General features: G+C 44.9%; 1 protein-coding gene across 1 annotated transcript; it reads right to left on the bottom strand.

Moving 5' to 3' along the window:
• Positions 1-15,081, bottom strand: E2F6 (E2F transcription factor 6). The gene is made up of 4 exons (XM_028487427.2): positions 14,539-15,081; positions 5,809-5,863; positions 2,438-2,654; positions 1-848 (listed from the first exon to the last, which is right to left on the bottom strand). Exons 1-4 carry the CDS (start codon positions 14,644-14,646, stop codon positions 668-670), a joined length of 561 nt encoding a protein of 186 aa, XP_028343228.1. The 5' UTR covers positions 14,647-15,081; the 3' UTR covers positions 1-667.
• Positions 15,082-15,087: the final 6 nt, after the last annotated feature.

Genomic DNA, 15,087 nt, shown 5'->3' with positions numbered 1-15,087 from the left:
TTCTTACTCCACACATCTTTTGATTGAGAGTAGTAATAGCATTTACCTTCCTTCTAATAACTGTATTGTGGAAACGGGAGTTTTGACTGGGGTAGAGTCTAAGTAAACTTGAAGCACGGAACAGCTCAGAATCAGCGACACCTCAGAAAGGTGGTTCACCCATTCCACATGGGGAACAGGGCAGCAAAACAGTCTAGGAGACCTGGGAGGAGATCGGTACCAAAGACAAATCTCCCCCTCTGGTCCCAGAGACACTGAACTTAGGAGCAGGACGACATTCAGCTGCGTGTTATGCTTTGTGGACTAGAATGGCAGTTTAAGTACCATTTCTATGGCAATTCACTCACTTCCAAAGGTCTTATTTTGTATCTTAAATATATTAATTAATCCCCAAGCTGACCCTACCATCTAAAGTAATCTGCTTTGGGCTTCCCTGGTGGCGCAGTGGTTGAGAATCCGCCTGCCGATGCAGGGGACACGGGTTCGTGCCCCGGTCCGGGAAGATCCCACATGCCGCGGAGCGGCTAGGCCCGTGAGCCATGGCCGCTGAGCCTGCGCGTCCGGAGCCTGTGCTCCACAACGGGAGAGGCCACAACGGTGAGAGGCCCGCATACCGCAAAAAAAAATATAAAAAAATAAAGTAATCTGCTTTGGAAGGAGAATTTTTTTAAAGGCACAGAGTTAAAGGATATCTTTCATTTTCTTTGTCGTCTGTTAACTTGAACAACTGCTGAGCACAATCCTTAATTAACTCATCCAGAGCATCTTCCATCGCCGATAAATCAGAAAGTTCCTCCTGAAGCTTCTTCTGTTGGGGCACTGCTCCAAAATTGCTAAGATCAGATCCTCTTTAAAAGAAAAAGATCACCATCAATAACATCTAGGAGATTACAAAAAAAATACAAGTTAGGTTACTGGAACTTCTCCAAACGTTTATACCAGGTGTTTCCCACAATGACAGAAACCAGGTACTGAACTCCAGTCCTTCCCTCCCATTATTCTAGACAACCATTATTTCTCCTGGTTTTGGTCCCCATTTCTATTCCCTTACACAGAGACTTTAAAAACAAAACCAACATCATAATCCCGTGGAAATTAGTAGTAGAGGGAAAGCTTAACGAAGTTTAACGAGCAGTGAACTGAGTCAGTAACACCCAGTTTCAGACCAGCTCTACTTCTCACATGACTTTTGACAAGTTATGATCTTTTAATCCTTTAGTTCTTACATATGAAAAACAAGATGTATTGGCCAAATGATAGTTCCCCTGCTAAAATTCTATATCTTTATTTTTTCCCCACTGTGCATATTCTATCCAGTTCTATCTGAATATAATGATTTTTTAAAGATACATTTTCTTTATTACTGTTTACCCCAATATGACATGACCTGAGCAACAACCAATATTCATTCTTTTCTTCAATTCTTATAGAAAGTAAAAGGTGAAAAGCCTGTGTTACCACTTTACCTTTCTTTCACTTGCTGGTTCTCAAATCTGATTCTAATTAGTGATTCGGAACACAATCTGATATTAACCCCTAAAATGTTAATGTCATTTAGCAAACATGTTCAAATTAGAATCCAATTTGCATTTCCGTAATATTGAAAAAATAACGTCCTTTATGAATCCCTTTCCTCTAATAGCTAAGTTAATTACTTAGAATCATTTAATGATCTTTGTTGGTAGATTTTTCACTTGCCTGAAAGGTCTTTATGTACTTATATGCTGGAACTGTTTCTTACGGATCCAAAATACTTGCCTGTTGTGAGTATAACAGCCTTCTTGTGTGCGTTCCCTGCAAACGTGAGTGCGTGGACACACACACACACACACACACACACACACACACACACACACACACACACCCCTACATTTATACCATAAAGTCTTCTTTCCATGAGATCCCTCCTAATCATATGTTAAGTCTTTAGCTATTGACTTTTAGATATTAAGTCTCCCGATTTTTTTTTTTTTTTTACATTCAGGGCATTGTGTTTCGAAGTATGATATGCACCATAATCACTTGGGGTAGTTGTTAAGAAGGGAGATATCTGTCTTCTCCCAGAACTGAATTACAACCCCTGGGGAGGGAGGCATCTAAGTGTTTATTACACTACAGTGCAAGAACCACTGTTTTACAGCCTTAACTGATCTCCCTCTGATGTCAATAATCAATTAGAACTGAAGAAATATTTTTTTTAAAATTCTTATACAAATCAGATGTCCCTTTATCTTGAAAAGTGAAATTCTTAAAACTAATCATGACTCCATTTAACTTTTCCATAATATTGGAATGATATTCTATGTCTATGGCTTTTAATTGGTACCAAGTAGGAAAAAAACATTGCTAGTAACTAGTTTGTTTTAAGCACAGTATTGTCACTTAATAAGAAGGGGGGAAAAAAGAAAAGAAGAAGAAAAGTTTGAAAACCACTCACATCCATCGAATATGGTTCTTAGACTTTTTTTCAACCAGATCAATTCCATCCAAAACATTGGTGATGTCATACACTCTTCGTTTTCGTACTCCTAGTTTTGTTGCAACCTTGTTTAAGTCAAGAATACCCCCAGGAGCAGATCTGACAAGATCCATAAATTTTCGAGTTAAATAAACCAGTGATACATCAAAACGAGGTCTCTTCACTTTTAGAGCTTCTGGGAAACAAAACAAACACAATTCATAAAAGTTAAAACAGCATTTCTTTCTCAACTCGTTAAAAAAACCATTTATTTATTCTTTTTTGCTTTGTTTTGTTTTAAAATTTTATTTATTTATTTTTGGCTGTGTTGGGTCTTCGTTTCTGTGCGTGGGCTTCCTCTAGTTGCAGCGAGCGGGGGCCACTCTTCACCGCGGGGCGCGGGCCACTCACTGTCGCGGCCTCTCTTGTTGCAGAGCACAAGCTCCAGACGTGCAGGCTCAGCGGCCATGGCTCACGGGCCCAGTTGCTCTGCGGCATGTGGGATCTTCCCAGACCAGGGCTCGAACCCGTGTCCCCTGCATTGGCAGGCAGATTCTCAACCACTGCGCCACCAGGGAAGCCCCCATTTATTTATCCTTGATCAGTAAGCACAGACACCTACAGATATTCTTACACACTGACCAAATCATAGCTAATGTTTACGAAATTGATTTCTCAAACTGGATAAAAATTTATTAGCCTATTGCAGGTACACAAAGGCTTTAGACTTAAAGGAGTGTTTGAAATATGCAACCAGTTTCCACTGAGTATGTGAATTTAAAAGGCATCATGGCGCCATATCAGACACGAAGTGGTGAGTCTGCACTTGCATCCACACCACTATCTGGAATAGAATCAGAAATGATTTTTTCAATTAAATTTCTCATTTGGTCTTCAAGTTAAGAAATTCTTTATAAAGCAAAGTTAGAGACTTGGCTTTAAAATTAAAAAATGTTTAAAATGTTCCTATACATGTCGCAGTGTTACCCTGTCTGATGAAGTTCAGAAAGAGCTCAAATTAGTCTGATTAGGATGACTGTGATATTATACCTTGAGGAAAAGGGCATGACTATTTTTTAAAATATTCACTACCTTGTATTAACTTAACATAAGTAAATGAAGGGGGAAAACTGAATATTATCATTATTTTCATCTTTCCCAATTTGATACTAGGAAAAAAGTTCTTATGGTTTAGTGTGAAGAGCAAATACTTTTATGAATAATTTAGTTGTCCTTCTGGTGTGGAGTATATGATTACTCTTTTTTTTTTACTTCATGGCACACCACAGTATGCTTCAAAAGAAACAGTCATCCTATCTTCAGTGAAAAATGCCCTTATCCAGAACCTCTACAATGTCATATTCAGTTTAAAGACCACTGGTGGTTACTGCAAGAAACAAAAGTACATATTTTATAATGTAAATGTCTTCCATGTGGAGACTACTCCTATACTTAAGATTAAACAGGATTAAAGAGGAATTAAACTTTTTTAAAAAATGGAAGCAGAAGATAGTCACAATTCTACAACATACCTTGGAAGATTACAAATGAGAAACTCTGACTTTAAAAACATTTACATTTGACCCTTGAACGACGCAGGAGTTAACCTGCATATAATTTATCGTGGCCCTCCGTATCTGCGGATTCAATCAACCAGACCGTTTCGTACTGCAGTCTTTACTACTGAAAAATATCCTCATCTAAGTGGACCTGCAGAGTTCAAACCCTGTTATTCAAGGGTCAACTGTAATGATACTAAATTACTAACAAGACATGGTCTTATAAGTTCAGGGTAAGTATATTCCTATCATGCCAGTCATTTTATAAAGAACAGATATTAATTGAACACCTGTAACGTGACAGTTGCTGAAGGGATATAAACATGATTAAAATGGTCTCCAGACAAAGGCGTTCCACGTCCCACAGTCTAGCAGGAACTCTACCCCAAACCCCGAGATGAGTGTGCCAGAGGGATTCAAAGTTACATAAGACGAAATAAAACCGTAACTGGAGTGGGAAACATGGGAGGCCTCCTAACGGGCGTGTGCTGGGAACAGAGCACAGAAAGATGGACAGGAAGGTGGAGGGCGACGGGGGTGAGTGAGGCAGAGGAAACAGCAGAGCCCCGTGGGAGAACACGGCGTTTGTAGGGAATCCACAGCTGTACAGCGTTTGCGATGGGGGGAGGGCGCAGAGTACTGGGAGATGGGGCTGCAAAGTGGAGCGGGAAATGGCCATCAAGGGCCTTGTGCATCTGTCTGTCCGTTCTCTGCCTTGTTTCTTAATAGAATTTAATAGAAATAAATAAATGAGGAGTCAGGGTTTTCTCCACAGGTAACAGAGCATCACTGCAGAAGTTTAGGTTGAGTGATACCATCATCTAATTTCTGTATTAGAAAGATCACACGGGCAGCAGAACGGAAGAGGTAAGGGGGTGGAAGAGCCTGGAGCCGATGACTGACTTAGATGGCTAGGCCACTGCTTCCTGCCCGAGAAGCAGCAGCCTGACCCGTGGGTAAGACTGTGGGCTCAAGTCTGAGCATGGCGTTGAGTCCTGACTGAGCAAGTTACTTAATCTCTGGCCATCAGTTTACTCATCTATCAAATGGGAATAATCATCCAAATCTGAATTTTGAAAGGTTGTTGTGATAATCCATGCAAAGAGCTTAATACAGGCCAGGCACCGTACAAGCTCAATAACTGTGAGACATGAGTGTAAGCTGGTGGTATGCGACAAAGGAAACGCTTCTAGAGTAAAACTGGCCAAACCTGGGGGCCAGATATGGCTGGGACTGTGGCAGGGCCGGGGAGAAATGAAGGTTGAGGTTACGGTTCCTCGTGGGCACCTATGCACCACCTACCCATCGAGATTAGCACCAAATTAAGAAGAAACGGGGGTGGGGCCATTTGTCGTAACAATTTCCAGAAAGACAGGGAACTACCTGACTGACTCTGCACACTGATCCACGGCAGAAGTAGACGGGAAGGGTACAGGGAATCAAAGGAAACCAGGAGGGCCAAAGACTGTCCACACGCTTGCTGCCAAACTGCCTTCAGTTCTGCTTGCGGTGACAACTGCTTTCACAGAACTCTGGGAAAACACCCCGACAGAGACCATTCTGTTTTAAAAGTGGCATTTCCAAAGCAATGGAGAATAAACTGGCATTTGTGCACATTAACAGCCCACAACCTCAGGAGTTTCTGCTGAAATTCCAAGCTTTACATTTCAGTGTACAAATAAGGCACTTTAAGTTACTCATCAACTCGTGTACATTTAAAATAAATCACTTAAATCATATGAAGTTCAATCTACAAAACCTAAAACTGATTCAGGAATCGAATCAACTTACTTCTCATGGACACATATTGTACATTATCTTCTAAATTAATCCTTATCTTTGATGGCTGGAAAAAAGAAGATACAGAAATTTAAACTTAGTAATTTAAATACAAGCAAATGAATAGCAAAAAATAAAAGCAGAATTGTTAATAATTATTGCCCATCTCTTATTTATAGCGGCACAGTGGTTAATCTTCTTTATATGAACTAACGTGCATATGCATAAGGGGCCTTGTTTACAGATTAAAGGGGCCAAAAAGGGTAAAAAAAAAAAAAATGCAGAAACAAGGCAAATGAACAACATTTTTCTGGATAATATAAAAGTTTGTCTTTTTTTTTTCACCCTGGGGTAATAATTTTGGTGTGAGAAAACCAGTCTTCCTTCTAAACTATATCTACTCTAACTGTAATCACATCTGACAATGTTCATCGACTTGAATTTCTGAAACCGCATAGGCCTCCATAAGTATGGAAGTAGTAGTTAAAGAGATGGCGGGGCGGGGTGTGTGTGTGTGTGTGTGTGTGAAAGGAATGGTGCAGGGGGGAGGGGGGGAATATGAGACTTTATTACTAAACAGACATTCACCTATCAACTGTATCAGGTACTGAGGATAAAAAGCAATACAGAGAGGATCAAGAGACTGTCCCTGACTCTGGAAAGCGCAGTAGAGATCTAAGAGACGTCCAAACTGACAAATGCTCACTTCTTGCTAATTAAGTGAGAGTGGCTCCAAGAAAAGTGCTCACAAACTTTCACAGGCAGCCATGCATTCCCATGATAATTAATGTAAAAACAGCATTTCTAATCATGGAAAACAATGCATGCTATATAACTAGAGACTTTGGTATTAAGATTCATAAAAAAATTCTTTTAAATTCCTGAGATGACCAGGAAATTAGTAGTAGATCCACTATCAATGCTCACCATTTTATTAGCTATTTGGAGGCTATGAAAGTTTATATAAACTTGTAGTAATGTTTGCAATATATTTTAAAATTGTTTTTGCAAAAAAAATAAATAAAACCTAAGCTAAGGCTAATAAACAGAAATCCATATTGCCCTCTTGCTTGGAACAAAGTACGTATAATGATGCCATGTGTCTCCAGACAAGCTGTGCGCAGGTTTAGCTCCTGTGTAAGTGAAAAAGACTGGCCCCCAAATGGGCCGCAGCAAAACTGGGATAAGTGAATTTCATAAGGTGCTCTAAGAAGGGAAACAACAGTGCTCTGGATGCACCCAGTGAGGGAAATCACAAGGATTCACAGGCAAGTGGACCCCTAGCTGAGCCTTGGAAGACAAGCCAGAATTTGCCAGAACCTGTGGGAGGCTGAGGAGGGAGGAAAAAGACAGAATTCCTGGGGCAGGAAGTGAAATGAACAAAGGTATGGAAATATAAATCATCTGGCACCTTTTGAGAAGCCGCCTGGGTGGCCAGTGCAAAACCAACTTGATACTAAGGCTGGATGGGAATGCTAGCACCACACTCGACACGGAGGACCGTGAAAGTCATGCTACAGAGTTTGGACTTTCTGCTGTAACCAGTGCTGAATCACCACAGATTTCTGAACAAGATACGACGTCGTCCAGCTCATGGTTTAGAAATCTAAGCGTGGTGGCAATGAGGCAAAAAGACTGAAGGTGCGGAAGCCTGAAGGTGAGGTGCGCAGCTAAGAAGCTCCTTGCTGGTAGTGTTACCATCCCCGGCACGATGATCCCCTTGCCATCTACGACAAGGTGAGAGCGTACGTGAGCAAGCTAACTTGAGATGGAGTAATTCCCGAAACAGAATTCCACTGCAACGTTAACTTAGCTGTTACACGCAAACCTGCTGGGTGCAAAACCAGTCGGGAGAGCCCGTCTTGGGGCAGGGACTCTGCCCCGCTAGCTCTCAGCACAGTGCTAACAGTGACTTGTGAAGACAGCATCCCACAGTGCCACACTGGAGGGCAGTCCTATTCAAGGCAAACATCAGACCAACAGGACCAACTGTCACTGCTATTTTTACTTTCAACCCTTCTGCTAAAACAGTATGAGACGGAGTTGAACTACTGATGCAAGATTCTTAAGTGAAAAAAAGTCCATCCTCATCACACTAATTTGAAACACACATCAACAAATATCCTAAGTTGTTGTAAATATTATGGTCTGTCTATGAGGTTTCTATTCAGCCCACGATCTGTTACTCACGTATCTGCAGCACATACTACTTCAATTACATAACGTCTGAATAAATCCTGAGCGTGCACACAGACAGGGTTGACAGAGCAGCATTCCTAGGGGCCTTGCTGCAAACAGGCTTCTGTTCTTAGCTTAGAGCAGCAGGGCGAGTCCTGCACACGGTACTTAACGGTTTCCAAACAGGCTGGCTCCCCATCTCCTCTCTACAAATTCTACAAGGGCACCTTTCCTGCTCTATACCCCCTCCCTCTGGTCTCCTTATCTAGACTGCTGCTATTCACAGCTTGGCACAGGGATAATACCTCAGTTAGTAACATGAGAAAGTATGGCTTCCCTTCCCCTACATTCTTTGCTCTAAACCACATATTGGCTCTATTGAGATCTGTGGGAAAACAGACACTAACAGTACCCATTCGTTTTTTTTCCCTTTGAATATAAAAGCACTATCTCTTTACTTTGGAGGAATCACAATAGCATCATGGCCCCTCAGGGGCAGACATCCCAAATAAAGATTGTATAAATCCTACAGACCTAGAATTCTGGAGATTTCCAAAGTGCCCATAGTGATGACACATTCATCTCATTTATACTCAAAAGAGTTCTTGGCTTAATTAAGATCGGGTTCAGGACTACCAGAACTTCTTAGATGCTGGGAGACCCCACCCTTACCCGTGACAGTGCAGGGATATAACTCTACCGCCCACTTTCCAAGCTATTGTGAAGATTAAATGGCAAATTTTGTAAACTGTAAAAATGCTGTGAAAGCATAAGAGACTACCGTTATTGTTGTCCTTTTTGAACCAGAACAGTGCCTGCCACATTCAGGCACCTGGCAAATATTTGTGAAACTAATGAACGGAAGAGTGAAATAGGACCTTGTCCGGATGACTTCAACTGACAAACAACAGTGAGTATTTACAGGCACAGGGACGCAGGGTGAAGACTCCCGCTTTGGTACACCATCAATAAGGACCACTGCGAGACTATGAAGCCTCAGTTTCTGTTTTCTAATACAAATTTATCCTCTGGAGAGACTCAATCTGACAATCCCGGCAAGCCTTCCCAACTACTCTAACTTTGGTGAACCACACCCAACAGGTAAGCTAGGAGCTTTTCTGGGAGGAAACGGGACTAGACAGGAGTTCTTTTTAAATGGCTTTAAAATCAGAATACAGGTTTTCTCACACAAAAGTTAGTGAGCTATTAAAAAAAAAAGTAAATGAAATGCCCCCCCTGCACTTGATCCCTCAGAGCAGAGCGGGGCACCCTGCCCTGAGGAGAATGATGAGGCTCGACCCCCCCGCAGGGACGAGGACACTGCAGAGAAGGTGAGCAGGGCCTGGTCAGGGCGAGAGCGACCAAGGTCCTTCCCACCAGGAGACTGATCGTGCGGGCACCTTTCAGGGACACCCATTTTCCTTCTGTTCTGAAATAATCTCAGCCTTCACAAAAGGTACAGAAATAGTACCAAGAATTGCCATATACCCTTCACCCAAATCCTTCAAATGCAACGTTTTACTACATTCACTTTATCTTTTTTTTTCTATACACACACATAATTTATTTTTTCAGAATCATCTGAGGGTAAATTGCAGACCCCTAAATAATTCAGTGTGTATCTCAAGGACATTCTCTTAGACAACCAGAGTATAACTACCAAGAAGTCTGTTCAAGACTAAGCAGTCTTGAAAAAGTTTGTCAGTAGAAATCTGGACTTTGCCAGTAAGGGTTCAAAAGGAAGGGGAACTTGTTAGAAACTTCAAGAAGGGGGATCCCCGTTATGCTAAGACAGAGCACTTAGCCACACCGTCGACTGCAGATCCATGGAAAGCAGATGGTAATGAACCGGGTCACCTAACCGAGGAGACTTCCACACAGTGTTAACAGGGACTGGGTGGGGGGGGGAGGGAGAGAGGGAGGGAGAGAGAGGGAGAGAGAGACAGAGAGAGACAGAGAGAGTAAAGGACTGTTAAAAGAAAAAGAAGCTACGACTTGGTAGCTTTAAAAAATTCTCAGCCTCTCAAGAAGCTAAAAATTAAGAGAAGACTTCTGAGAAAGACCAAATCAAAGGCACCGCCAGAAAATCCGAATCTAAAAGGGAAGGTGAGACGGAACAATTCTTGGTGAAGTCCTCAGAGATCAAAGATGGTATTTCAGAGTGCCGTTCAGTCACACAAAAGGCCCTTGAAGGAGACTAAGGATGAACCTCAGGATGAACCTCACAGATCCTCTCAACCTAAGGACAGGGCCCCTAGGAAGCTGCACGGCACTGTCCCTCGGCCACCCCAGCAGGAGCCCAAGGTACAGAAGAGTTTATTTCAAAGAAATCTGTGGGTGGAGCGCTGGTCTGCTGAGTGAGCCACAAGGTTCACAGGACATCCACATAGTTTCTGAGAGAATTACATTGGCAAAATCACTGCCAGCTTGGTCTAAAAGGGATAAAGACAGTTCAAAGTGAAAAGAGGCCACTGGACACCCCCAAATTATGCTGACAGGAAGCAGGCTGAAAAAAGTACTCAGCTACAAATACTGAAGAGATGTGACCTTTCATGAAAAAGACAGACAGGCTCAGATGGTGGAACCAAGAGCCCAGAGGGAGAGGTGGGAACAGGGAGAACTGTCCCCAGACTCTGAGACCTAATCAGAAAACTTCCCACATTTGCCAGGTGGCATTTCAGAACTGCTCCAGACCAGAAGCTCCTCTGTGACCCCTCTTTTTCTCCTTTATGGACAGGACTGTCTACAGCAGTTATCCCATGTCTGTCCCACCAGTGTGCGGTGTATGCTGGGGGTGTGTGTGCGGGGCAGGGGTCAGATAACTTGTCCTTTTAGTTTCACAGGCCTAAAGATCTGGAGGAACTGTACTTGAGGAGCTGTACTTAAAGAACTACACCCAAGGAGCCTGAATTCTTACCTTATCCTGTGAGTACAAAATCTGTTACTTCGAGGCTCACACTGTCCCAGATTAGGCCAATGGGAGCCTTTTCAAAGTGGTTCCTGCACAGGACACTTATTTTTGAACTTCTCAGCATCTTTAGGATGGCAGTCCTCAGAGGAACGCTCCCTCAAACTTCTATGGCACTAACCTGCCCAGGTGCCAGCAGAGATGCTGCTGCTTTTAGTTCTGACAACCCACCACTGTGGAGGCATGCCAACGCTTCTGTTCCTTTAAGGAAGTCACACTGAGGGGCTACGCTCAGGTATTTCCCCAAGACATACCAAGGGACAGCCCAGTAACAGCCAAACCTCAAGACTCGACGTCCTAGGAAACCTTCCCGTTCAATCCTCAAACTGCTTCTCTCTCTCTCACTTGTTCAAGTCCCTTAGCCTGTCTGTATCTTAGCTGGGAAGAGGAAGAGCCCGCAAACTGAAACCACTAAGGCTGCTCTCAGCGCACACAGCTCTCGAGGCACCAGCGGCTCCTGATGGGCAAGGCAGCGCGTTCCAAGTTATTTCACTAGCGCTCCAAGGCCCACATCTAAAAACCTACACTTTTCAACTTGTGATCTCAAAGGAGAAAGAATAGAATAAAAGGTGAGTTGTAGGGACTAAAATCTTAAACACTGCCTCTAAATTGGTTAAAAATTTCTCTACACAGATGCTTCTTTGTACCAATTGCCTGTCTGGGGGAGTAATATCCCTTTAAGAGCTCTCTGGACATATACCTTTTCCCATGGTGACTGCATTCTTGTCACACACTCAAATTTTCCTTGTTTTTCAATGTGCAGACTAAGTTCCATCTTTAATCAGTACCATGTTCTGCCTTCACAGAATTCCAGTTTTCAAGCCATTTGCCCAGGGAACATCACTCAGCTGTACACGTAACTATTTTTTGCACAGTGTTTAATAATACACAGTTTACTAAATACTGCCAGTCATCAGCCAATTAAAAAATGCTGAGATAGGTGTTTAAATCAGCATTTTACAGCCAGGAAAATAAACACTCATACATTCAAACATTTACAGAGTACCTATTTCATTCATCCAAAAGCTATTTACCAAATATTTTTGCAAGAAGCACCAAACGTGCCGGGGATGTAACAATGACATGAACAGAGTCGCTGCACTCAGGGACCGAAGAGCCACACAGGGTAAAGAAAGGAGTAGGCACAGGGTGCTCTGGGAGCACAAAAGGAGCGCTTAACTAAGTCTTAGGAAGTCAGGAAGGCTTCCGACAAGTGACCTATAAATCTAGACCTGACGAACCATGGGAGGTGACAAGGAAAAGTGGGCTTTAAAGGGTTTTTTAAAAGGGGGAGTGCAGATATACAGAGGTCCAAGAGAATATGGAGATATGGAAAATTTAGCAACTATAAGCAGTTCAGGAAAGATAAATCCAGGGGTCTGATCACATAAAGAAGTTTCTCCTCTATCCTGAGAGCACTAGGAAACCATGACAGATTCTTTAAGTCAAATGCCATGACCGGAAATATGTTTTAAAAAGACCATTATGGTTAGTTACTATGTGGAGAATACACAGAAAAATCAAGGGCAAGACGAGAGGCAGGAAAACTTGTTAAGAAGATTACAATCCAAAAGATAGATGATGGCTAGAAGTGGCAAGTATTGGTGATTAATTTTAATTAGATAGAATGGAGGGGGTCCGTTTGGAAAAGGCAAGGATGATGCCTAGGATCCTAGCTTGGGCAATACGGTGGGTGTGGTACCATTTACTGCAATAGGAGACAGCGAGTTGCTGCTTGCTTAGGCAGGAAGATAATGAATTCCACTTCAGATACGTGAGTTTGAAATCTAAGTAGAAATGTCCAGTAGACAGTTGCAAAGCTCCGAGCCAGATTTATAGCTTCGGGAGTCACGACATGGTAACTGAAACTACCAGAGTGAATAAGACTATCTACAACTTCAAGGGATATGTGTATCTTCTGACATTAAATGTAAAATAAAGTGGTTTTTCCATAGTAAGAGTTTGGAGCTTTTATCAAATTCTTAAAGATTAAGACCACCAATACCAATAGTAACAGAAGTCACGAGAGTGGTGAGTGACACCCCGCATGAAGAAACCGTGGAGAGGGTAGAAGATCTGAATAAGACCGACATGGAAGGAATGGGAAAAGGAAGAGGAGTTTACAAGAGAGGACAGGAGAGGCCAGGTAAGCAGATGGAGTGCTGAGCGTACGTGCCCAGAGGGCCGTTCAAGGGCGAGGGTCCAACATGAGTGAGCAGTCAGTCGATCGTGTGGAAACTACAGAAGGTGCGGAGTGAGACATCTGCTGGACGTTGACTGGCGACCTTGGTTAGAACGTCTCAGAGCTGTGCTTAGGGCAGAGGTCCCCCAGCAGGTGGTAATGACAGGTGAGCAAGCAGACCCAGGAGTGCTGAGAACTTTTTCAGAAAGCTTGGCTGTGAAGGGGAAGAGATACAGTAGGTGGAAGGGCATACGGCATTTAAGGGAGGGATCTTTCACCATGGAAATGGATTTAGGGAATCTACCCCCTGGAGTCAGACACTGTGAGGTTAAACCCAGGCCTGTCTACTCACTAACGACGGGCAAACCACTTAACAGCTCCACGTCTACTCTGGCAACTGCAAAACAAGAAAAATAACCCCTGAGGACTGCTGTGCGGAATTAAATGAGACGATGCTCATCAACTATTGTTGAGCACTGAGTCCTCCGGGCGTCGGGGCAAACGGACCTCAGGAAACGCTTACATACTAAGGATGGGAAGAAACCAGCAGAGAAGTCGAAAATATAGGGAGAATGGAAAACGATGGGTTCATCGAGGGTCCTGAGACTCCGGGAGAGTATATCGCATCTAGTCCAGAACAACAGAGGAAACTGACCTCCGGCAGGGAGGCCAATCTCCCGCTTTCTCTGTCAACGAGGACCAAAGATAACTTGCTGAATGGGAAGCTGTGGAGTGGGAAGTGTGAGGTGTGGACACGGTTTTTTTTTTTTTTTTTTTTTTTTTTTTTTGTGGTATGCGGGCCTCCCTCTGTTGTGGCCTCTCCCGTTGCGAAGCACAGGCTCCGGACGCGCAGGCTCAGAGGCCATGGCTCACGGGCCCAGCCGCTCCGCGGCATGTGGGATCCTCCCGGACCGGGGCGCGAACCCGGTTCCCCTGCATCGGCAGGCGGACGCGCAACCACTGCGCCACCAGGGAAGCCCCTGGACACGGTTTTAAGTGGCTGCCCTGAAGGAGGAGAATGGCAGAAGAGACTGCAGAGAAGAACACACGAGAGAGAGCTGGCAGAGATCCAGAATCCCGTGGAGACGGAAAAGCATGACTGTCTCAGGCAAAGCTGGGCAGTTTTCTCCAACACTACTCTAGAGCCGACATAAAAGCCCAGGAGGCTGACAACACATTTGCGAGCAGACGCAAACAAGAAGGCGAGAGCCTAAGCGAACGACCTGACCTGTCTGCTTCACTGGACGCGATGGTTAGTGCGAGAGCCGAAGAGACCGAGGAGCAGCCCCGGGCCGCCTCGAGAAGCGCACGACCGAGACGACGGCTAGTCCGGCCTCCCCGCGGGCCTGCGACCCCCACCCCCACCCCGCGCCCCGGCTCCGCCGCTGGGACACACGCCGTCCCCGGGTCTTACCAGCAGGCCCTCCACGTTGATGGGGTCTCGGCAACGGCGGCGCACCGTCTCCTCCGCCGGGTCCACGAGCAGGCTGGGCAGCTTCCGCGCGGGCCGCTGCTGACTCATGCTGCCCAGCCGGCCGCCTCTCGCCTCGCACCCCGCGAGCTCTCCCGCCTTCTCCCGCTCGGGTCGGGCGCCGCCCCCGACCCGCCAGGTCCCGGGGGCCAAGCACGAACTGGACTCTTGGCCTGCCCGGAGGCGCCGCCTGGCTAGGCCGGCCCGCAGACGGGCGCACCGCTGCCCCACGACCCCGGGAGCTGGAACGCGGGCGGGAGGAGAGCAGGGTGACCCACGGCTCTCAAGACGCCAGGCCCGCCATTTTCCCGCATGCGCAGTGCGCCGCCCCCAGTGCGCATGCCCAGCGCGGCCGGAGCGCTCCCAAACACAGACCCGCTCGCGAAGGCCGGAGGCCGGGAAATCCCGGAGAGCGGAGACCACGGACAGGATGGCGAAGGAAAAGGAAGACGTGGAGCAGGAATTCGAGACGAAGGGAACGGGGCGAGAGGA

Source organism: Physeter macrocephalus, unplaced genomic scaffold (genome assembly GCF_002837175.3).
Source record: "Physeter macrocephalus isolate SW-GA unplaced genomic scaffold, ASM283717v5 random_2007, whole genome shotgun sequence".
Classification (NCBI taxonomy): domain Eukaryota; kingdom Metazoa; phylum Chordata; class Mammalia; order Artiodactyla; family Physeteridae; genus Physeter; species Physeter macrocephalus.
This window is presented reverse-complemented; position numbering and strand designations above follow the sequence as displayed.